This window comes from Pristiophorus japonicus, chromosome X (genome assembly GCF_044704955.1).
Source record: "Pristiophorus japonicus isolate sPriJap1 chromosome X, sPriJap1.hap1, whole genome shotgun sequence".
Taxonomy (NCBI): Eukaryota; Metazoa; Chordata; class Chondrichthyes; family Pristiophoridae; genus Pristiophorus; species Pristiophorus japonicus.
The window spans coordinates 6,527,869-6,552,775 of record NC_092010.1 but is presented as its reverse complement, the minus strand read 5'-3'; the positions used below and the strand labels follow the sequence as shown (position 1 = coordinate 6,552,775).

General features: G+C 52.4%; 1 protein-coding gene across 1 annotated transcript in view; it reads left to right on the top strand.

The window, feature by feature from the left end:
- LOC139240999 (nck-associated protein 1-like) overlaps positions 1-24,907 on the top strand; it is a 394,739-nt gene that overhangs the window by 8,379 nt on the left and 361,453 nt on the right. Inside the window, exon 3 of the mRNA XM_070869663.1 lies at positions 16,708-16,800. Coding sequence (XP_070725764.1) covers positions 16,708-16,800 — 93 coding nt within the window. The remainder of the gene's footprint in view (positions 1-16,707; positions 16,801-24,907) is intronic.

The following is a 24,907-nucleotide window of genomic DNA, read 5'->3' as shown; positions in this document are numbered from 1 at the left end:
CTGTGAGCGAGTGTGGTCGGGATCTGTAGGCCAACAGGAGGCATGATAAGCGGCTTTGTAGGGAACCCCCTTGGATTCTGAGCACCCCTGTTTGATTATCTGCACTGCTCGATCCGCCTGGCCGTTTGAGGCCGGCTTGAACGCTGCCGTTCTGACATGGTTGATACCATTTCCTGCCATGATGTCCTGGAATTCAGTGCTTGTGAAGCACGGGCCATTGTCGCTGACCAAGATGTCCGGTAGACCGTGGGTGGCGAACATTGCCCGTAGACTTTCTACCGTGGCAGAGGATGTGCTTGAATTGAGAATATCACACTCGATCCATTTGGAGTAGGCGTCTACTACAACCAAAAACATTTTTCCCATGAAAGGACCTGCGTCGTCCACATGGATGCGTGACCATGGCTTGGCGGGCCATGGCCAGGGGCTAAGGGGGGCTTCCCTGGGTGCATTGCCCAGCTGGGCACATGTGTTGCACCTGCGAACACAAAGTTCCAGGTCTGCATCTATCCCTGACCACCAAACATGTGACCTGGCAATTGTCTTCATCATGACAATGCCCGGGTGCTCATTGTGGAGTTCTCTGATAAACACCTCTCTGCCCAGCGGGGGCATGACTATTCGGTTTCCCCACAGTAGGCAATCGGCCTGAATCGAGAGTTCATCCTTGCGTCTATGAAATGGTTTAAATTCCTCAGGGCATGCCCTGTACGTGGCTGCCCAGTCCCCATTCAGGACACATTTCTTGACTAAAGACAGTAGCGGTTCTCTATTTGTCCAGACTTTGATCTGACGGGCTGTCACGGGTGAGTCTTCGCTTCAACAGCTTCAACAGCCATGACCATCTCAACAGCATGCTCGGTTGCCCCTTCGGTGGTGGCTAGTGGGAGCCTGCTGAGTGCATCGGCACAGTTTTCGGTGCCCGGCCTGTGCCGAATTGTGTAGTCATAGGCGGCTAACGTGAGTGCCCACCTCTGTATGCGGGCCGATGCATTTGCATTTATGACCTTGTTGTCGGCCAAAGGGGACGTTAGGGGTTTGTGATCTGTCTCCAGCTCAAATTTCCTGCCAAACAGGTACTGGTGCATTTTTTTTACTGCATATACACATGCGAGCGCCTCCTTTTCTACCATCCCGGAGCCCCTTTCTGCCTGGGACAGATTTTTGGAGGTATAAGCTACCGGCTGTAACTGACCATTGGCATTCACATGCTGCAACACACACCCGACCCCACAGGACGACGCATCACACGTTAAAGCTAGTTTCTTACATGGGTCATATTAGCGTTAACAGAGTGTTGGAACATAACAAATTGAGTGCTCTATTAAAAGCCCTTTCCTGGCTGTCCCCCCAGACCCATTCGTGACCTTTGCGTAGGAGCACGTGTAGCGGCTCTAACAGCGTGCTCAATTTGGGAAGAAAGTAACCAAAATAGTTCAGGAGCCCCAGGAATGAACGCAGCTCCGTCGTGTTACGGGGGATCTGGGTGCTCTCTGGATCGCTTCCATTTTGGACGCAGTAGGTCTGATCCCGTCTGCTGCTACCCTCGTCCCCAGGAATTCTACCTCTGGAGCTAAGAAGACGCACTTCGCCTTTTTCAGTCGCAGCCCTACCCGGTCCAGTCTGCGTAGCACCTCCTCCAGGTTGTGGAGGTGTTCTTCAGTATCGTAACCCATGATGAGGATGTCGTCTTCAAAAACCACCGTCCCTGGAATCGACTTGAGGAGGCTTTCCATATTTCGCTGAAAGATCGCGGCGGCCGAGTGAATCCTGAACGGACATCTGTTGTACTCAAACAACCCCTTGTGTGTCGTGATGTTGGTCAGCTTCTTCGACTCACTCGCCAGCTCCTGGGTCATGTAAGCTGAGGTCAGGTCTAATTTTGAAAAAAGTTTGCCACCGGATAGCGTCGCAAAGAGGTCCTCCGCTCTCAGTAGCGGGTACTGGTCTTGGAGTGACACCCGATTGATGGTGGCCTTGTAATCACCACATATCCTGACCGACCCATCCGCCTTGAGCACCGGCACAATCGGGCTCGCCCAGTCACTGAATTCGACTGGCGAGATGATGCCTTCCCTCAGCAGGCGGTCCAATTCGCCTTCTATCTTTTCCCGCATCACGTACGGCACCGCTCTGGCCTTGTGGTGCACTGGCCTGGCGTCTGGGGTTTATGTGAATCACTACCTTGGTCCCCATGAAAGTGCCAATGCCGGGCTGAAATAGTGAGTCAAATTTGTCCAGGACCTGTGAGCATGATATTCGCTTCACAGAAGAAATTGAATTGACATCGCCCCATTTCCAGTTCATGACAGACAGCTAACTCCTCCCCAGCAGTGCGGGACCGTCCCCTGGGACAATCCATAGTGGCAACCTGTTCTCCGAATCTTTGTGGGTCACGACTACCGTGGCGCTGCCTAGCACCGGAATGATCTCCTTTGTATATGTCCGTAGCTGTGCGTCAATCGGCAATAATTTTGTCCTCCTGGCCTTGGACGTACACAACTTGTCGAACTGTTTGATACTCATCAAGGACTGGCTGGCCCCCGTGTCTAGCTCCATTAATACTGGGATGCCATTGAGGAGCACTTTCATCATTATCGGTGGCGTCCTGGTGTATGGACTGTATATGTGCTCCACGTGAACTCGCTGAACTTCAGCTTCCAGCGATTTCCCCCAGTATTAATTTGGCCACGTAGGGCTTACATCGAGCCTGTCCTCCTCGTACATCAACCTGGCTGCAGGCTTTCTGCACATACGCGCCAAGTGACCTCTGACGTTGCAGTTTCTGCAGGTATATTGCTGATACCTGCAAGCTCTGGCTGTGTGTTTGCCTCCACACCTGCAACATGATCCGTTGTTGGAAACAAAAGGTCCATTACCAGTCGATCGTCTCTGACTGTCTCTGTAACTGTCCTTAAGCGCACCATTAACAGGTGTTGATGGCCCCATTACTGGCCGCATTGTCCCTTGCGATGGCATGAATCGGCATTCAGCTAGCCATTGTCTCTGTTGAATTCCCGCTTTGGGTTCGACTACATGCTCGGGCATGTCCGATTGCCCTTGTCTGCCTGGAGAACTGTGTGCCATGTTAACAATGTTGACTCCCTGTCCATTTGCTGCATTTAAACCAAGATTTTTGTCAAACATCATTGTGGTCTCTTCCTCCCCTGAGATAAATGTCTGGGCTATCAAAGCCGCCATTTCCAGGGTCAAGTCTTTGGTCTCAATCAGTTTCCTGAAAACCCCAGCGTGCCCGATGCCCTCAATAAAAAAAGTCTCGCAGCATCTCCGCTCTGGATGCATCTGGGAACTTACATAGGCTCGCCAGTCGCCGGAGGTCTGCCACGCAGTCTGGAACGCTTTGTCCTTCTCGCTGCCGGTGTGTGTAAAACCGGTGTCTCGCCACGTGCCTGCTGCTCACCGGTTTAAAGTGTTCCCCGATCAACTTACTGAGCTCTTCAAAAGTCTTGTCTGCCGGCTTCTCTGGCACTAGAAGGTCCTGCATCGGGGAGTACGTTCTGGATCCACAAACCGTCAGGAGATGAGCCCTGCGTTTGTCGGCCGACTCCTGTCCCAGCCATTCCTTAGTGTCGGAACTTTGCTGTAGTCTCTCAATAAAGTCGTCCCAATCATCACCAACACAGTACCTCTAGTCTGTGCTGCTAGTGGCCATGCTCGCGTGGTTTAAATCCCAGTTTCTCATCGCCAATGATATGTCCTTACTATACAGTATCAATGCACACAAGGCCCATACTTGAGAGAAGGTCACTCTGTGACCAGTTACCTTTATTAGCCAGCACTCAAGTGCAGACGGTGGGTGGAGCTTCCCCTTTTATACCTGAAAGTCCAGGTTAGGAGTGTCTCCCACAAGTTCACCACCTAGTGGTCAGTGTTTTCACGGTGTACAACTTAGGTCAGTTTATACATGGGTTACAATGATAGTTGAATACATGACACAGGGGGCAGGGCAGGTTCTCCAGAATGTTACCGGGGTAAAAGGGTTACATTATGAGGGCAGGTTGTACAGACTGGGCGAGTAGATACTGTAAGGTAGATCGGGAGAAACTATTTCATCTGGTGGGGGCAGTCCAGAACAAGGGGACGTCACCTTAACATTAGAGCCAGGACATTCAGGGTGATGTCAGGAAGCAGTTCGTCACACAAAGGGTGCTGGGAATCTGACACTCTCTCCCAAAAGCCTGTTGATGTTGGGGGTCAATTGGAGCTTTCCAGACTGAGAGCGACAGGTTTTTTTGTGTAAGGGTATTGAGGTTAATGGAGCAAAGGTGGGAAAATGAAGTTGAGGTACAGTTCAGCCATAAACTCAAAGGGGCTGAACGGCCTCCTCCTGTTCCTGTGTAACAGGCTCGAGGGGCTGAATGGCCTCCTTCTGTTCCTGTGTAATAGGATCGAGGGGCTGAATGGCCTCCTCCTGTTCCTGTGTAACAGGCTCGAGGGGCTGAATGGCCTCCTCCTGTTCCTAATGTAACAGGCTCGAGGGGCTGAATGGCCACCTCCTGTTCCTAATGTAACAGGCTCGAGGGGCTGAATGGCCACCTCCTGTTCTAATGTAACAGGCTCGAGGGGCTGAATGGCCACCTCCTGTTCCTAATGTAACAGGCTCGAGGGGCTGAATGGCCACCTCCTGTTCCTCATGTAACAGGATCGAGGGGCTGAGTGGCCTCCTCCTGTTCCTAATGTCACGGGCTCGAGCGGCTGAATGGCCTCCTGCTGTTCCTAATGGAACAGGATCGTGGGGCTGAATGGCCTCCTCCTGTTGCTAATGTAACAGGCTCGAGGGGCTGAATGGCCTCCTCCTGTTCCTAATGTAACAGGCTCGAGGGGCTGAATGGCCTCCTCCTGTTCCTAATGCAACAGGCTTGAGGGGCTGAATGGCCTCCTCCTGTTCCTAATGTAACAGGCTCGAGGGGCTGAATGACCTCCTCCTGTTCCTAATGTAACAGGTTAGCGGGGCTGAATGGCCTCCTCCTGTTCCTAATGCAACAGCATCGAGTGGCTGAACGGCCTCCTTCTGTTCCTAATGCAACAGGCTCGAGGGGCTGAATAGCCTCCTTCTGTTCCTAATGTAACAGGATCGAGGGACTGAAAGGCCACCTCCTATCCCTAATGTAATAGGCTCGAGCGGCTGAATGGCCTCCTCCTGTTCCTCATGTAACAGGATCGAGGGGCTGAATGGCCTCCTCCTGTTCCTGTGTAACAGGCTTGAGGGGCTGAATGGGCCTCCTCATGTTCCTAATGTAACAGGATCGAGGGGCTGAAAGGCCACCTCCTGTCCCTAATGTAATAGGCTCGAGGGGCTGAATGGCCTCTTCCTGTTTCTAATGTAATAGGCTCGAGCGGCTGAATGGCCTCCTCCTGTTCCTAATGTAACAGGCTCGAGGGGCTGAATGGCCTCCTCCTGTTCCGAATGCAACAGCATCGAGTGGCTGAACGGCCTCCTTCTGTTCCTCATGCAACAGGATCGAGGGGCTGAATGGCCTCCTCCTGTTCCTAATGTAACAGGCTCGAGGGGCTGAATGGCCTCCTCCTGTTCCGAATGTAACAGGCCCGAGGGGCTGAATGGGCCTCCTGTTCCTGTGTAACAGGATCGAGGGGCTGAATGGCCTCCTCATGTTCCTGTGTAACAGGCTCGAGGGGCTGAACGGCCACCTCTTGTTCCTAATGTAATATGCTCGAGAGGCTGAATGGCCTCCTCCTGTTCCTAATATAACAGGCTCGAGGTGCTGAATGGGCCTCCTCCTGTTCCTAATGTAACAGGCTCGACGGGCTGAATGGCCTCCTGTTCCTAATGTAACAGGCTCGACGGGCTGAATGGCCTCCTGTTCCTAATGCAACAGGCTCGAGGGGCTGAATGGCCTCCTCCTGTTCCTAATGTAACAGGCTCGAGAGGCTGAATGGGCCTCCTCCTGTTCCTGTGTAACAGGCTCGAGGGGCTGAATGGCCTCCTCCTGTTCCTAATGTAACAGGCTCGAGGGGCTGAATGACCTCCTCCTGTTCCTAATGGAACATGCTCGAGAGGCTGAATGGCCTCCTCCTGTTCCTAATTGAACAGGTTCGAGGGGCTGAATGGCTTCCTCTTGTTCCTAATGTAACAGCCTCGAGGGGCTGAATGGCCTCCTCCTGTTCCTAATGTAACAGGCTCGAGGGGCTGAATGGGCCTCCTCCTGTTCCTGTGTAACAGGCTCAAGGGGCTGAATGGCCTCCTGTTCCTAACGTAACAGGCTTGCGGGGCTGAATGGGCCTCCTCCTGTTCCTAATGCAACAGGCTCGAGTGGCTGAATGGCCTTCTCCTGTTCCTAATGCAACAGGATCGAGGGGCTGAATGGGCCTCTTCCTGTTCCTAATGTAACAGGCTCGAGAGGCTGAATGGCCTCCTCCTGTTCCTAATGCAACAGGATCGAGGGGCTGAATGGCCTCCTCCTGTTCCTGTGTAACAGGCTCGAGAGGCTGAATGGCCTCCTCCTGTTCCTAATGTAACAGACCCGAGGGGCTGAATGGGCCTCCTCCTGTTCATAAGAACATAAGAACATAAGAATTAGGAACAGGAGTAGGCCATCTAGCCCTTCGAGCCTGCTCCGCCATTCAATAAGATCATGGCTGATCTGGTCGTGGACTCAGCTCCACTTACCTGCCCTCTCCCCGTAACCCTTAATTCCCTTATTGCTTAAAAATCTATCTATCTTTGACTTGAAAACATTCAATGAGCTAGCCTCAACTGCTTCCTTGGGGAGAGAATTCCACAGATTCACAACCCTCTGGGAGAAGAAATTCTTTCTCAACTCGGTTTTAAATTGGCTCCTCCGTATTTTGAGGCTGTGCCCCCTAGTTCTAGTCTCCCCCACCAATGGAAACAACCTCTCTGCCTCTATCTTGTCTATCCCTTTCATGATTTTAAATGTTTCTATAAGATCACCCCTTATCCTTCTGAACTCCAAGGAGTAAAGACCCAGTCTACTCAATCTATCATCATAAGGTAACCCCCTCATTTCTGGAATCAGCCTAATGAATCGTCTCTGTACCCCTTCCAAAGCCAGTATATCCTTCCTTAAGTAAGGTGACCAAAACTGCACGTAGTACTCAAGGTGCGGCCTCACCAATAGCCTACACAGTTGCAGCAAGACCTCTCTGCTTTTGTACTCCATCCCTTTCGCAATGAAGGCCAACATTCCATTTGCCTTCCTGATTACCTGCTGCACCTGCAAACTAACTTTTTGGGATTCATGCACAAGGAGTGTCTGATTAAGGAGGCGGGGGTCCCCGATGGAGGGCACTCTACGCAGGGGTCCTCCCACTATTCATCGGGGACTTGGCCTGGAGGGTGGTGCACGGAGCAGTGCCGTGCAACAAATTTTTAAGCCGGTTCACGGACTCCCAGGCCGCCTGCAATTTCTGCGGTCTGGAGGAGTCCGTGTTCCATGTTTTTATTGAGTGCACAAGGTTGCAGCCCCTGTTCCATTATTTGAAGGGGCTGCTCCTGAAATTCTGGCTGCACTTCAGTCCCACTCTCCTGATCTTTGGGCACCCTGTGCGGAGGGGAGCGGGTAGGTCCGAAGGCCTCCTCGTAGGACTGCTCCTGGGCATGGCCAAGGGTGCCATCAGCCGGTCCAGGCAGCGGGCGGTCGAGGGGGTCGTTCAACCTGACTGCCTGCCTCTCTTCCGCTCTTACATCCGGTCCAGGGTGTCCTTGGAGATGGAGCACGCGGTGTCCACCGGTACGCTCGCGGCCTTCCGCGAGAGGTGGGCACCGGAGGGACTGGAGTGCATCATCACGCCCGGCAACCAAATTTTAATTTGATTTTACGTTTTAAAGTTAATTTGTTTTAATTGTCGGTGCTTTTAGTGTCCCCTTCCCTTTTATAGGGGGCACTGGGGAAAAATTGTGATTTTAGTGCCCAAAAAAAAAACAAAAAAAAAAAGAAAAAACATAAAAAAACAAAAAAGGGGGGAAAAAAAGGGCCTTGTAAATGTCTGGAGTGTCACCCAGGTCGGGTGGCACCGTTTAATGTTTTATGTTTTGCAGGTGAACTCCAAAAAGAGTTTCATGCACAAGGAGTGTCTGATTAAGGAGGCGGGGGTCCCCGATGGAGGGCACTCTACGCAGGGGTCCTCCCACTATTCATCGGGGACTTGGCCTGGAGGGTGGTGCACGGAGCAGTGCCGTGCAACAAATTTTTAAGCCGGTTCACGGACTCCCAGGCCGCCTGCAATTTCTGCGGTCTGGAACAGTCCGTGTTCCATGTTTTTATGGAATGCACAAGGTTGCAGCCCCTGTTTTATTATTTGAAGGGGCTGCTCCTGAAATTCTGGCTGCACTTCAGTCCCACTCTCCTGATCTTTGGGCACCCTGTGCGGAGGGGAGCGGGTAGGTCCGAAGGCCTCCTCGAAGGACTGCTCCTGGGCACGGCCAAGGGTGCCATCAGCCGGTCCAGGCAGCGGGCGGTCGAGGGGGTCGTTCAACCTGACTGCCTGCCTCTCTTCCGCTCTTACATCCGGTCCAGGGTGTCCTTGGAGATGGAGCACGCGGTGTCCACCGGTACGCTCGCGGCCTTCCGCGAGAGGTGGGCACCGGAGGGACTGGAGTGCATCATCACGCCCGGCAACCAAATTTTAATTTGATTTTACGTTTTAAAGTTTAATTTGTTTTAATTGCCGGTGCTTTTAGTGTCCCCTTCCCTTTTATAGGGGGCACTGGGGAAAAATTGTGATTTTAGTGCCCAAAAAAAAAACAAAAAAAAAGAAAAACACAAAAAAAAAAAGGAAAAAAAAGGGCCTTGTAAATGTCTGGTGTGTCACCCAGGTCGGGTGGCACAGTTTAATGTTTATGTTTTGCAGGTAGACTCTAAAAGAGTTTCATGCACAAGGAGTGTCTGATTAAGGCTCAAAAGAGTTTCATGCACAAGGAGTGTCTGATTAAGGTTAACAGGTCCTTGACGGCGCCCCTTCGCTTTAGGAGAGGGGTGCGCCAGGGATGCCCCATGTCCGGCCAGTTATACGCCGTTTGCGTGGAGCCTTTCCTGTGCCTCTTGCGGACAAGGTTGATGGGACTGGCTCTGCAAGGGCCGGGCGTGGAGGTCGTCCTCTCGGCTTACGCCGATGACGTGCTCCTCGCGGTAGAGGATCCCGCTGACCTGCGGAGGATGCGTGAGTGCCAGGAGATTTACTCGGCCGCGTCCTCCGCCAGGATCAACTGGGAGAAATGTTCCGGACTCCTGGTGGGTCAGTGGCGGGTGGACTCCCTGCCGGAGGAGCTCAGGCCTTTTGCCTGGAGCACGACCCATCTCCTCTATCTGGGAGTCGACCTTAGCCCCGACGAGGGAGCCTGGCCGGCGAACTGGCAGGAGCTGGAGGCCAAGGTCGCCGCTCGCCTAGGGCGCTGAACAGGACTGCTCCGAGTGCTGTCCTACAGGGGTCGAGCGCTAGTCATAAACCAGCTGGTGGCCGCAATGTTGTGGTACCGGCTGGTCACTTTGACCCCTCCCCCTGCGTTTGTCGCCAAGATACAGAAGAAGCTGGTGGACTTCTTCTGGAACAACAGGAAGCACTGGGTCTCTGCTGCAGTCTTGAGTCTCCCGCTTGAGGAGGGCGGTCAGTCGTTGGTGTGCGTCAGCGCCCAGCTCGCGACTTTCCGTCTTCAGACCCTGCAGAGATACCTTTACGTCGAGCCCCCTCCTAGGTGGTGTGCTCCGGTGAGGTATTTCTTCCGCCAGCAGCGCGACCTCAATTATGACACGCAGCTCCTGTTTGTGAACTTGGGGGGTGCCAGGACCGCCCTCCGGGAGCTGCCTGTCTTTTACAGGGAACTCATCAGGGTCTGGAACAAAGTCTCCACCAAGCGCAGCTCTCCGCCGGCTGGAGTGGCGGCCGTCCTGCAGGAGCCGCTGCTCGGGAATCCGTACCTCCATGACCGAGGTTTTAGGTGGCGGTCGGATGAGAGGGCTCTGGCTGGTGAGGTGACCAGGGTCAGGGACCTGCTCGATGGCGGAGGAGCGGGCTGGATGGCGCCAGACACGCTGGCGCGGCGCCTAAATTCTGCCAACGTCCGCCACGCGGCCGATGCCATCGAGTCGCTAAAAACAGCTCTGGGCCCTGACTCCGTTAGGTGTATCGAGGAGGCTCAAGCACGTGGGGAGATCCCGTCCGAACTGACCCCCGTCCGGACGGAATTCCTCATCGGCGCCAAACCCCGGAACCTCCCTCGGTGGCCGGCGCCTCACAACTTGAGCCGCCTCGGGGAAATCCCCTCCGTGCCTTTCAGTTCCGCGCGGAGGGGTTTCCTGTACGGGCTGCTCCTGCACACTCTCAACTTTGCCATCCTCGCCGGCCGTCCGGACACGCCGTGGCGTACCATCTTGCCGTCCGGAGGAGGCGGGGGTCCCCGATGGAGGGCACTCTACGCAGGGGTCCTCCCACTATTCATCGGGGACTTGGCCTGGAGGGTGGTGCACGGAGCAGTGCCGTGCAACAAATTTTTAAGCCGGTTCACGGACTCCCAGGCCGCCTGCAATTTCTGCGGTCTGGAAGAGTCCGTGTTCCATGTTTTTATGGAATGCACAAGGTTGCAGCCCCTGTTTTATTATTTGAAGGGGCTGCTCCTGAAATTCTGGCTGCACTTCAGTCCCACTCTCCTGATCTTTGGGCACCCTGTGCGGAGGGGAGCGGGTAGGTCCGAAGGCCTCCTCGTAGGACTGCTCCTGGGCACGGCCAAGGGTGCCATCAGCCGGTCCAGGCAGCGGGCGGTCGAGGGGGTCGTTCAACCTGACTGCCTGCCTCTCTTCCGCTCTTACATCCGGTCCAGGGTGTCCTTGGAGATGGAGCACGCGGTGTCCACCGGTACGCTCGCGGCCTTCCGCGAGAGGTGGGCACCGGAGGGACTGGAGTGCATCATCATGCCCGGCAACCAAATTTTAATTTGATTTTACGTTTTAAAGTTTAATTTGTTTTAATTGCCGGTGCTTTTAGTGTCCCCTTCCCTTTTATAGGGGGCACTGGGGAAAAATTGTGATTTTAGTGCCCACAAAAAAAACCAAAAAAAAAAAGAAAAACACAAAAAAAAAACCAAAAAAAGGAAAAAAAGGGCCTTGTAAATGTCTGGTGTGTCACCCAGGTTGGGTGGCACGATTTAATGTTTTATGTTTTTGCAGGTAGACTCTAAAAGAGTTTCATGCACAAGGAGTGTCTGATTAAGGTTAACGGGTCCTTGACGGCGCCCCTTCGCTTTAGGAGAGGGGTGCGCCAGGGATGCCCCATGTCCGGCTAGTTATACGCCGTTTGCGTGGAGCCTTTCCTGCGCCTCTTGCGGACGAGGTTGACGGGACTGGCTCTGCAAGGGCCGGGCGTGGAGGTCGTCCTCTCGGCTTATGCCGATGACGTGCTCCTCGCGGTAGAGGATCCCGCTGACCTGCGGAGGATGCGTGAGTGCCAGGAGATTTACTCGGCCGCATCCTCCGCCAGGATCAACTGGGAGAAATGTTCCAGACTCCTGGTGGGTCAGTGGCGGGTGGACTCCCTGCCGGAGGAGCTCAGGCCTTTTGCCTGGAGCACGACCCATCTCCTCTATCTGGGAGTCTACCTTAGCCCCGACGAGGGAGCCTGGCCGGCGAACTAGCAGGAGCTGGAGGCCAAGGTCGCCGCTCGCCTAGGGCGCTGGACAGGACTGCTCCGAGTGCTGTCCTACAGGGGTCGAGCGCTAGTCATAAACCAGCTGGTGGCCGCAATGTTATGGTACCGGCTGGTCACTTTGACCCCTCCCCCTGCGTTTGTCGCCAAGATACAGAAGAAGCTGGTGGACTTCTTCTGGAACAACAGGAAGCACTGGGTCTCTGCCGCGGTCTTGAGTCTACCGCTTGAGGAGGGCGGTCAGTCGTTGGTGTGCGTCAGCGCCCAGCTCGCGACTTTCCGTCTTCAGACCCTGCAGAGATACCTTTACGTCGAGCCCCCTCCTTGGTGGTGTGCTCTGGCGACGTATTTCTTCCGCCAGCAGCGCGACCTCAATTACGACACGCAGCTCCTGTTTGTGAACTTGGGGGGTGTCAGGACCGCCCTCCGGGAGCTGCCTGTCTTTTACAAGGAACTCATCAGGGTCTGGAACAAAGTCTCCACCAAGCGCAGCTCTCCGCCGGCTGGAGTGGCGGCCGTCCTGCAGGAGCCGCTGCTCGGGAATCCGTACCTCCACGACCGAGGTTTTATGTGGCGGTCGGAAGAGAGGGCTGTGGCTGGTGAGGTGACCAGGGTCAGGGACCTGCTCGATGGCGGAGGAGCGGGCTGGATGGCGCCAGACACGCTGGCGCGGCGCCTAAATTCTGCCAACGTCCGCCACGCGGCCGATGCCATCGAGTCGCTAAAAACAGCTTTGGGCCCTGACTCCGTTAGGTGCATCGAGGAGGCTCAAGCACGTGGGGAGATCCCGTCCGAACTGACCCCCGTCCGGACGGAATTCCTCATCGGCGCCAAACCCCGGAACCTCCCTCGGGGGCCAGCGCCTCACAACTTGAGCCGCCTCGGGGAAATCCCCTCCGTGCCTTTCAGTTCCGCTCGGAGGGGTTTCCTGTACGGGCTGCTCCTGCACACTCTCAACTTTGCCATCCTCGCCTGCCGTCCGGACACGCAATGGCGTACCATCCTGCCGTCCGGAGGAGGCGGGGGTCCCCGATGGAGGGCACTCGACGCAGGGGTCCTCCCACTATTCATCGGGGACTTGGCCTGGAGGGTGGTGCACGGAGCAGTGCCGTGCAACAAATTTTTAAGCCGGTTCACGGACTCCCAGGCCGCCTGCAATTTCTGCGGTCTGGAGGAGTCCGTGTTCCATGTTTTTATTGAGTGCACGAGGTTGCAGCCCCTGTTCCATTATTTGAAGGGGCTGCTCCTGAAATTCTGGCTGCACTTCAGTCCCACTCTCCTGATCTTTGGGCACCCTGTGCGGAGGGGAGCGGGTAGGTCCGAAGGCCTCCTCGAAGGACTGCTCCTGGGCACGGCCAAGGGTGCCATCAGCCGGTCCAGGCAGCGGGCGGTCGAGGGGGTCGTTCAACCTGACTGCCTGCCTCTCTTCCGCTCTTACATCCGGTCCAGGGTGTCCTTGGAGATGGAGCACGCGGTGTCCACCGGTACGCTCGCGGCCTTCCGCGAGAGGTGGGCACCGGAGGGACTGGAGTGCAACCAAATTTTAATTTGATTTTACGTTTTAAAGTTTAATTTGTTTTAATTGCCGGTGCTTTTAGTGTCCCCTTCCCTTTTATAGGGGGCACTGGGGAAAAATTGTGATTTTAGTGCCCCAAAAAACCCCCCCCAAAAAAAGAAAAACACAAAAAAAAACAAAAAAAGGAACAAAAGGGCCTTGTAAATGTCTGGTGTGTCACCCATTTCCGGTGGCATGGTTTAATGTTTTATGTTTTGCAGGTAGACTCTAAAAGAGTTTCATGCACAAGGACCCCCAGGTCCTTCTGCACCACAGCATGTTGTAATTTCTCCCCATTCAAATAATATTCCCTTTTACTGTTTTTTTTCCCAAGGTGGATGACCTCACACTTTCTGACATTGTATTCCATCTGCCAAACCTTAGCCCATTCGCTTAACCTATCCAAATCTCCTTGCAGCCTCTCAGTCCTCTACACAATCCGCTTTCCCACTAATCTTAGTGTCATCTGCAAATTTTGTTGCACTACACTCTGTCCCCTCTTCCAGGTCATCTATGTATATTGTAAACAGTTGTGGTCCCAGCACTGATCCCTGTGGCACACCACTAACCACTGATTTCCAACCGGAAAAGGACCCATTTATCCCGACTCTCTGCTTTCTGTTCGTCAGCCAATTCTCTATCCATGCTAATACATTTCCTCTGACTCCGCGTACCTTTATCTTCTGCAGTAACCTTTTGTGTGGCACCTTATCGAATGCCTTTTGGAAATCTAAATACACCACATCCATCGGTACACCTCTATCCACCATGCTCGTTATATCCTCAAAGAATTCCAGTAAGTTAGTTAAGCATGATTTCCCTTTCATGAATCCATGCTGCGTCTGCTTGATTGCACTATTCTTATCCAGATGTCCCGCTATTTCTTCCTTAATGATAGTTTCAAGCATTTTCCCCACTACAGATGTTAAACTAACCGGCCTATAGTTACCTGCCTTTTGCCTGCCCCCTTTTTCAAACAAAGGCGTTACATTAGCTGCTCTCCAATCCGCTGGTACCTCCCCAGAGTCCAGAGAATTTTGGTAGATTATAACGAATGCATCTGCTATAACTTCCGCCATCTCTTTTAATAACCTGGGATGCATTTCATCAGGACCAGGGGACTTGTCTACCTTCAGTCCCATTAGCCTGTCCAGCACTACCCCCTTAGTGATAGTGATTGTCTCAAGGTCCTCCCTTCCCATATTCCTGTGGCCTGCAAATTTTGGCATGGTTTTTGTGTCTTCCACTGTGAAGACAGAAGCAAAATAATTGTTTAAGGTCTCAGCCATTTCCACATTTCCCATTCCTAAATCCCCCTTCTCATCTTCTAAGGGACCAACATTTACTTTAGTCACTCTTTTCCGTTTTATATATCTGTAAAAGCTTTTACTATCTGTTTTTATGTTTTACGCAAGTTTACCTTCGTAATCTATCTTCCCTTTCTTTATTGTTTTTTTAGTCATTCTTTGCTGTTGCTTAAAATTTTCCCAATCCTCAAGTTTCCCACTAACCTTGGCCACCTTATACGCATTGGTCTTTGATTTGATACTTTCCTTTATTTCCTTGGTTATCCACGGCTGGTTATCCCTTCTCTTGCCGCCCTTCTTTTTCACTGGAATATATTTTTGTTGTGCACTATGAAAGAGCTCCTTAAAAGTCCTCCACTGTTCCTCAATTGTGCCACCGTTTCGTCCTTGTTTCCAGTCTACTTTAGCCAACTCTGCCCTCATCCCACTGTAGTCCCCTTTGTTTAAGCATAGTACGCTCGTTTCTGACACAACTTCCTCATCCTCAATCTGTATTACAAATTCAACCATATTGTGATCACTCATTCCGAGAGGATCTTTTACTGGGAGATCGTTTATTATTGCTGTCTCATTACACAGGACCAGATCCAAGATGGCTTGCTCCCTTGTAGGCTCTGTTACATACTGTTCTAAGAAACAATCCCGTATGCATTCTATGACTTCCTCCTCCAGGCTACCCCCTGCGATTTGATTTGACCAATCGAAATGTAGGTTAAAATCCCCCATGACTACTGCCGTTCCTTTTTCACATGCCTGTTCCTAATGTAATAGGCTCGAGAGGCTGAATGGCCTCCTCCTGTCCTAAGGTAACAGGCTCGAGGGGTTGAATGGCCTCCTCCTGTTCCTAATGTAACAGGTTCGAGGGGCTGAATGGCCTCCTCCTGTTCCTAATGTAACAGGCTCGAGGGGCTGAATGGCCTCCTCCAGTTCCTAATGCAACAGGCTCGAGGAGCTGAATGGCCTCCTCCTGTTCCTAATGTAACAGGCTCGAGGGGCTGAATGGGCCTCCACCTGTTCCTAATGTAACAGGCTCGAGGGGCTGAATGGCCTCCTCCAGTTCCTAATGCAACAGGCTCGAGGGGCTGAATGGCCTCCTCTTGTTCCTAATGTAACAGGATCGAGGGGCTGAATGGCCTCTTCCTGTTCCTAATGTAACAGGCTCGAGGGGCTGAATGGCCTCCTCCTGTTCCTAATGTAACAGGCTCAAAGGGCTGAATGGCCTCCTCCTGTTCCTAATGTAACAGGCTCGAGGGGCTGAATGGGCCTCCTCCTGTTCCTAATGTAACAGGCTCGAGGGGCTGAATGGCCTCCTCCAGTTCCTAATGCAACAGTCTCAAGGGGCTGAATGGCCTCCTCCTGTTTCTAATGTAACAGGATCGAGGGGCTGAATGGCCTCCTCCTGTTCCGAATGTAACAGGCTCGAGGGGCTGAAATGGCCTCCTCCTGTTCCTAATGTAACAGGCTCGAGGAGCTGAATGGCCTTTTCCTGTTCCTATATAACAGTGGTGACTCCTCTCCCGTTCCCCATCTCACTTCCCCTCTCCTCCCTCCATCCCCCTCCCCTCTCCCATTACCCATCTCACTTCCCCTCTGCTCCCTCAATCCCCCTCCCCTCTCCTGTTCTCAATCTCACTTCCCCTCTCCTCCCTCAATCCCCCTCCCCCCTCCCGTTCCCCATCTCACTTCCCCTCTCCTCCCCCCATCCCCCTCTCCTCTCCTGTTCCCCATCTCACTTCTGGCCTCCTCTCCTCATCCCCTCTCCACTGCAAGGGGCCTGGGCACGGACACTCCTGCTCTTACATACACCATTGAACTGTTGTTGGTGTGTGTAACAGTATGAGCAAAGTATACCAGGCCTCAGCAGAGTCTGTCTGTACAATAAGAGTGATTGGTTGTGCAGTGCTTTGGGGAGTTCTAGGGATGTGACAAGGCCCTATTTAAAGGCACGTTTTTTCTTATGTTACTCCGTCACATTTTCTTCTCCCCACATGGCAGCTACCTGCACCTAAACCTTGGTTGCTGGCCTTGAAATCACCACCATTAAATCTCTCAACACTTGGTATGAAAATCTATCCGCGTGTCTCAGACCATCGGTTGCAGCCTCGCCCAGACCCCGTGTTGCTGAGATTGCTTGAGATGAAACACCTATTTCGCTTGTTAGTCCGGAGAGCCCTGACTCGGTTTGATTTTCCTCTCATTCCCTCACAGAGCCAGCTCAGCAGCATCCACAAGGAGAAGTCGGAAGTCCTGAAGAATCTGACCAATTACTACCAATCCTTCGTGGATGTCATGGAATTCCGGGTAAGTCTGCAGCTTAATATCGCTGTCAAGCTTCGAGTTACCACAGGCTCAGCATATTTCCTTTTCTATAGGATTTGGCCATACAGATACATGTTTAAAATATGCTAAAGAAGGACAAGGAACTGAAAGGTAACTACCTATAATTGTTAGTACAGGCATATATAGCAATTGATTGGTGGATGTGGAAGATGCATTGGTATATTGCCATATATAATATTACAATGGGGTACATGTGACAGCACTGGCATCAAGAGCATTGCATTGGCTGTTACAACTTTCCAGCAGGCTGGGGGAGGGTGGAGTATCATTGTCTCTCCGGAGGACTGAGGGAGCAGTGTGAAACTAACGGGAGGAGGAGGCTCCATGAATATCCCCATCCTCAATGATGGCGGAGCCCAGCACGCAAGTGCAAAAGACAAGGCTGAAGCGTTTACAACCCTCTTTAGCCAGAAGTGCTGAGTGAATGATCCATATCGCCCTCCTCCTTACAGTCAGTCTTCAGCCAATTCGATTCACTCCACGTGACATCAACAAACGGCTGAACGCACTGGATACAGCAAAGGCTATGGGCCCTGACAACATCCCGGCTGTCGTGTTGAAAACTTGTGCTCCAGCTAGCCGCGTCTCTAGCCAAGCTGTTCCAGTACAGCTACAACACTGGCATCTACCCGGCCAGGTATGTCCTGTTCACAAAAAGCAGGATAAATCCAATCCGGCCAATTCATCATCATCATCATAGGCAGTCCCTCGGAATCGAGGAAGACTTGCTTCCACTCTTAAACTGAGTCCTTATGTGACCGAACAGTCCAATACGGGAATTACAGTCTCTGTCACAGGTGGGACAGATAGTTGTTGAGCGAAGGGGAGGGTGGGACTGGTTTGCCGCACGCTCCTTCTGCTGCCTGCGCTTGGTTTCTGCATGCTCTCGGCGACGAGACTCGAGGTGCTCAGCGCCCTCCCGAATGCACTTCCTCCACTTAGGGCGGTCTTTGGACAGGGACTCCCAGGTGTCAGTGGGGATGTTGCACTTTATCAGGGAGGCTTTGAGGGTGTCCCTGTAACGTTTCCTCTGCCCACCTTTGGCTCGTTTGCCGTGAAGGAGTTCCGAGTAGAGCACTTGCTTTGGGAGCCTCGTGTCTGGCATGCGGACAATGTGGCCCTGCCCAGCGGAGCTGGTTGAGTGTGGTCAGTGCTTCAGTGCTGGGGATGTTGGCCTGGTCGAGGACACTAATGTTGGTGCGTCTGTCCTCCCAGTGGATTTGTAGGATCTTGCAGAGACATCACTGGTGGTATTTCTCCAGCAACTTGATGTGTCTACTGTACATGGTCCATGCATTTGAGCCATACCTGTAGATCATGAGCTTGGTGGTAGATTTGAGGGCCTGGTCTTCAAACACTATTTTCCTCAGGTGGCCAAAGGCTGCACTGGCGCACTGGAGGCAGTGTTGAATCTCCTCATCAATGTCTGCTCTTGTTGATAGGAGACTCCCGAGGTATGGGAAATAGTCCACGTTGTCCAGGGCCGCGCCGTGGATCTTGATGACTGGGGGGCAGTGCTGTGCGGCGAGGACAGGCTGGTGGAGGACCTTTGTCTTTACGGATGTTTAGCGTAAGGCCCACACCTCAGTAAATACGTCGACTGTGTCCTGGAGTTCAGCCTCAGAATGTGCGCAGACGCAGGCGTCATCCGCGTACTGTAGCTCGACGACAGAGGTTGGGGTGGTCTTGGACCTGGCCTCAAGAGGGCGAAGGTTGAACAGCTTCCCACTGGTTCTGTAGTTTAGTTCCACTCCAGCGGGGAGCTTGTTGACTGTGAGGTGGAGCATGGCAGTGAGAAAGATTGAGAAGAGGGTTGGGGCGATGACGCAGCCCTGTTTGACCCCGGTCCGGACGTGGATTGGGTCTGTAATGGATCCGTTGGTAAGGATAATCGTCCCATCAGTCTACTCCCAATTATCAGCAAAGTGATGGAAGGTGTTGTCGACAGTGCTATCGAGCGGCACTTACTCACCAATAACCTGCTCACCGAGGCTTAGTCTGGGGTCTGCCAGGACCACTGGGCTCCAGATCTGATTACAGCCTTGTTCCAAACATGGACAAAAGAGCTGAATTCCAGAGACGAGGTGAGAGTGACTGCCCTTGACATCAAGGCAGCATTTGACCAAGTGTGACATCAAGGAGCCCTCATAAAACTGGTCAATGGGAATCAGGGGGAAAACTCTCCACTGGCTGGAGTCATACCTGGAACACAGGAAGATGGTTGTGGTGGTTGGAGGTCAATCATCTCAGCCCCAGGACATCGCTGCAGGAGTTCCTCAGGGCAGTGTCCTAGGCCCAACCATCTTCAGCTGCTTCATCAATGACCTTCCCTCCATCACAAGCTCAGAAGTGGGGATGTTCGCTGATGACTGCACAGTGTTCAGTGCCATTCACAACTCCTCAGATAATGGAGCAGTCCATGCCCACATGTAGCAAGACCTGGCCAACATTCAGGTTTGAGCTGATAAGTGACAAGTAACATTCACGCCACAGAAGTACCAGGCAATGATCATCTCCAACAAGCGAGAGTCTAATCACCGCCCCTTGACATTCAACGGCATTACCATCGTCGAGTCCCCCACCATCAACATCCTGGGGGTCACCATTGACCAGAAACCTAACTGGACCAGCCACATAAATACTGTGGCAACAAGAGCAGGTCAGACGCTGGATATTCTGCGCCGAGTGTCTGACCTCCTGACTCCCCAAAGCCTTTCCACCATCTACAAGAAACAAGTCAGGAGTGTGATGGAATATTCTCCACTTGCCTGGATGAGTACAGCTCCAACAACACTCAAGAAGCTCGACACCATCCAGAACAAAGCAGCCCTTTTGATTGGCACGGTACACACCACCTTCAACATTCACTCCCTCCACCACCGGCACACCGTGGCTGCAGTGTGTGCCGTCTACAAGATGCTAAAACAGGACAACAATTACTGCTGCATAACATAATTACAAATACTGGGTGAAGTTACTAATAGAGGATGAAATTATTAATACAGGGGGAAATTAGAAAATGGGGACAAAATTGCTAAAATCGAATGAAATATTAAAGGGTATGAGGAAGAGCAGGGAAGTGGGATTAGACTGGGTGGGATATTAAAGGGTCCTCTCTGCATCCACCTTGTTGAGCCCCCTATGTTTCGATAAGATCACCTCTCATTCTTCTGAATTCCAATGAGTAGAGGCCCAACCTACTCAGCCTTTCCTCATAAGTCAACCCCCTCATCCCTGGAATCAACCTAGTGAACCTTCTCTGAACTGCCTTCAAAGCAAGTATATCCTTTTGTAAATATGGAAACCAAAACTGCACGCAGTATTCCAGGTGTGACCTCACCAATACCCTGTATAACTGTAGCAAGACTTCTCTGCTTTTATATTCCATCCCCCTTTGCAATAAAGGCCAAGATTCCATTGGCCTTCCTGATCACTTGCTGTACCTGCATACTAACCTTTTGTGTTTCATGCACAAGTACTCCCAGGTCCCGCTGTACTGCGGCACTTTGCAATCTTTCTCCATTTAAATAATAACTTGCTCTTTGATTTTTTTCTGCAAAAGTGCATGACCTCACACTTTCCAACATTATAAAGGGTATGGGGAGTGAGGGGGAGAGTGGGATTAGACTGGGTGGGATATTAAAGGGTACGGCGAGTGAGGGGGCGAGTGGGATTAGACTGGGTGGGATATTAAAGGGTACGGCGAGTGAGGGGGCGAGTGGGATTAGACTGGGTGGGATATTAAAGGGTACGGGGAGTGAGGGGGAGAGTGGGATTAGACTGGGTGGGATATAAAAGGTTACGGGGAGTGAGGGGGAGAGTGGGATTAGACTGGGTGGGATATAAAAGGTTATGGGGAGTGAGGGGGCGAGTGGGATTAGACTGGGTGGGATATTAAAGGGTACGGGGAGTGAGGGGGAGAGTGGGATTAGACTGGGTGGGATATAAAAGGTTACGGGGAGTGAGGGGGAGAGTGGGATTAGACTGGGTGGGATATAAAAGGTTATGGGGAGTGAGGGGGCGAGTGGGATTAGACTGGGTGGGATATAAAAGGTTACGGGGAGTGAGGGGGAGAGTGGGATTCGACTGGGTGGGATATTAAAGGGTATGGGGAGTGAGGGGAGAGTGGGATTAGACTGGGTGGGATATTAAAGGGTACGGGGAGTGAGGGGGAGAGTGGGATTAGACTGGGTGGGATATTAAAGGGTACGGGGAGTGAGGGGAGAGTGGGATTAGACTGGGTGGGATATTAAAGGGGGGGAGTGAGGGGGAGAGTGCGATTAGACTGGGTGGGATATTAAAGGGGGGAAGTGAGGGGAGAGTGGGATTAGACTGGGTTGTTAATGAGGAGAAAAGTAGCAGCACAGGTTTGAAGGAGCAAGTATTCTGTTTCTGTTTTAGGACATTGCTGATTCGATGTGAGTGTATACATGGACATATTGCACTGGTGCATGTTATGGAATGCTACACCTTCCCCACTGTGAACAATAAACATTTTCATTTATATCGCAGTTTAACAGTGCTTCACAGGTGCGCATTAAACAAAATCTCGCACCAAACCACATAACGAGAAAGGAGGACGAGTGAGCACTAGCTTGGTCACAGAGGGAGGTTTTATGGAGCATCTTAAAGATGGAGAGAGAGGTGAAGAGGTTTACGGAGGGAATTCCAGAGCTGAGGGCCAAGACCGCCAACAGTGAAGCAATTAAAATTGGGGAGTCGCAAGAGATTCTGAGGGTTGTGGTTCTGGAGGAGGAATATAAGGGTGTACGGTTGGAGGTGGTTACAGAGATAGGGAGGGGTGTCTTTCTACCGTGGCAGAGGATGTGCTTGAATTGAGAATGTCACAGTTGATCCATTTGGAGTAGGCGTCTACTACAACCAAAAACATTTTTCCCATGAAAGGACCTGCGTAGTCCCCATGGATGCGTGACCATTGTTTGGCGGGCCAGGACCAGGGGCTAAGGGGGGCTTCCCTGGGCGCATTGCCCAGCTGGGCACATGTGTTGCACCTGCGAACACAAAGTTCCAGGTCTGCATCTATCCTTGGCCACCAAACGTGTGACCTGGCAATTGCCTTCATCATGACAATGCCCGGGTGCTCATTGTGGAGTTCTCGGATGAACACCTCTCTGCCCATCTGGGGCATGACTACTCGGTTTCCCCATAGTAGGCAATCGGCTTGAATCGAGAGTTCATCCTTGCGCCTGAAATGGCTTGAATTCCTCAGGGCATGCCCCGTATGTCGCTGCCCAGTCCCTATTAAGGACACATTTCTTGACTAAAGACAGTAGCGGGTCTCTATTTGTCCAGACTTTGATCTGACGGGCTGTCACGGGTGAGTCTTCGCTTTCAAAAGCTTCAACAGCCATGACCATCTCAGCACCATGCTCGGTTGCCCCCTCGGTGGTGGCTAGTGGAAGCCTGCTGAATGCATCGGCACAGTTTTCGGTGCCCGGTCTGTGCCGCATTGTGTAGTCATAGGCAACTAACGTGAGTGCCCACCTCTGTATGCGGGCCGATGCATTTGCATTTATGGCCTTGTTGTCGGCCAAAAGGGACGTTAGGGTTTTGTGATCTGTCTCCAGCTCAAATTTCCTGCCAAACAGGTACTGGTGCATTTTTTTTTATAGCATAGACACACGCAAGCGCTTCCTTTTCTACCATTCCGTAGCCCCGTTCTGCCTGGGACAGACTCCTGGAGGCATAAGCTACCGGCTGTAACTGACCCTTGGCATTAACATGCTGCAACACACACCCGACCCCATAGGACGACGCATCGCACGTTACACAAGTTTCTTACATGGGTCATATAACGTTAACAGATTGTTGGAGCATAACAAATTGCGTGCTCTATCAAAAGCCCTTTCCTGGCTGTCCCCCCAGACCCATTCGCGACCTTTGCGTAGGAGCACATGTAGCGGCTCTAACAGTGCTCAATTTGGGAAGAAAGTTACCAAAATAGTTCAGGAGCCCGAGGAACGAATGCAGCTCCGTCGTGTTATGGGGTCTGGGTGCTCTCTGGATCGCTTCTGTTTTGGATGCAGTAGGTCTGATCCCGTCTGCTGCTACCCTCATCCCCAGGAATTCTACCTCTGGAGCTAGGAAGACGCACTTCACCTTTTTCAGTCGCAGCCCTACCCGGTCCAGTCTGCGTAGCACCTCCTCCAGGTTGTGGAGGTGTTCTTCAGTATCACAACCCGTGATGAGGATGTCGTCTTGAAAAACCACTGTCCTTGGAATCGACTTGAGGAGGCTTTCCATATTGCGTTGAAAGATCGCGGCGGCCAAGCAAATCCCGAACGGACATCTGTTATACTCAAACAACCCCTTGTGTGTTGTGATGGTGGTTAGCTTCTTCGACTCACTTGCCAGCTCCTGGGTCATGTAAGCTGAGGTCAGGTCCAATTTTGAAACAAGTTTGCCACCGGATAGCGTCGCAAAAAGATCCTCCGCTCTCGGTAGCGGGTACTGGTCTTGGAGTGACACCCGATTGATGGTGGCCTTGTAATCACCACATATCCTGACCGACCCATCCGCCTTGAGCACCGGCACGATCGGGCTCGCCCAGTCACTGAATTTGACTGGCGAGATGATGCCTTCCCTCAGCAGGCGGTCCAATTCGTCTTCTATCTTTTCCCGCATCACGTACGGCACCGCTCTGGCCTTGTGGTGCACTGGCCTGGCGTCTGGTTTTATGTGAATCACTACCTTGGTCCCCATGAAAGTGCCTTTGCCGAGCTGAAATAGTGAGTCAAATTTGTCCAGGACCTGTGAGCATGATATTCGCTCCACAGAAGAAATTGCATTGACATCGCTCCATTTCCAGTTCATGACAGCCAGCCAACTCCTCCCCAGCAGTGCGGGACCATCCCCCGGAACAATCCAGAGTGGCAACCTGTTCTCCGAATCTTTGTGGGTCACGACTACCGTGGCGCTGCCTAGCACCGGAATGATCTCCTTTGTATATGTCCATAGCTGTGCGTCAATCGGCAATAATTTTGGCCTCCTGGCCTTGGACGCCCACAACCTTTCGAACTGTGATACTCATCAGGGACTGGCTGACCCCCATGTCTAGCTCCATTAATACTGGGATGCCATTGAGGAGCACTTTCATCATTATCGGTGGCGTCCTGGTGTATGGACTGTATATGTGCTCCACATGAACTCGCTGAACTTCAGCTTCCAGCAATTTCCCCCAGTATTCATTTGGCCTCGTAGGGCTTACATCGTCCCCGTCCTCCTCGTACATCAACCTGGCTGCAGGCTTCCTGCACATACGCGCCAAGTGACCACTGACGTTGCAATTTCTGCAGGTATATTGCTGATATATGCAAGCTCTGGCTGTGTGTTTGCCTCCACACCTCCAACATGAGCCGTTGTCTCTGTAACTGTCCTTAAGTGCACCATTGACAGGTGTTGATGGCCCCATTACTGGCCACATTGTCCATTGCGATGGCATGAATCGCCGTTCAGCTAGCCATTGTCTCTGTTGAATTCTCGCTTTGGGTTCGACTACATGCTCGGGCATGTCCGATTGCCCTTGTCTGCCTGGAGATCTGTGTGCCGCGTTAACAATGTTGACTCCCTGTCCATTTGCTGCATTTAAACCAAGATTTTTGTCAAACATCATTCTGGTCTCTTCTTCCCCTGAGATAATTGTCTGGGCTATCAGAGCCGCCGTTTCCAGGATCAAGTCTTTGGTCTCAATCAGTTTCCTGAAAACCCCAGCGTGCCCGATGCCCTCAATAAAAAAGTCTCGCAGCATCTCAGCTCTGCATGCATCTGGGAACTTACATAGGCTCGCCAGTCGCCGGAGGTCTGCCACGAAGTCTGGAACGCTTTGTCCTTCTCGCCGCCGGTACATGTAAAACCGGTGTCTCGCCACGTGCCTGCTGCTCACCGGTTTAAGGTGTTCCCCGATCAACTTATTGAGCTCTTCAAACGTCTTGTACACCGGCTTCTCTGGCGCTAGAAGGTCCTTCATCAGGGAGTACGTTCTGGATCCACAAACCGTCAGGAGATGAGCCCTGCGTTTGTCGGCCGACTCCTGTCCCAGCCATTCCTT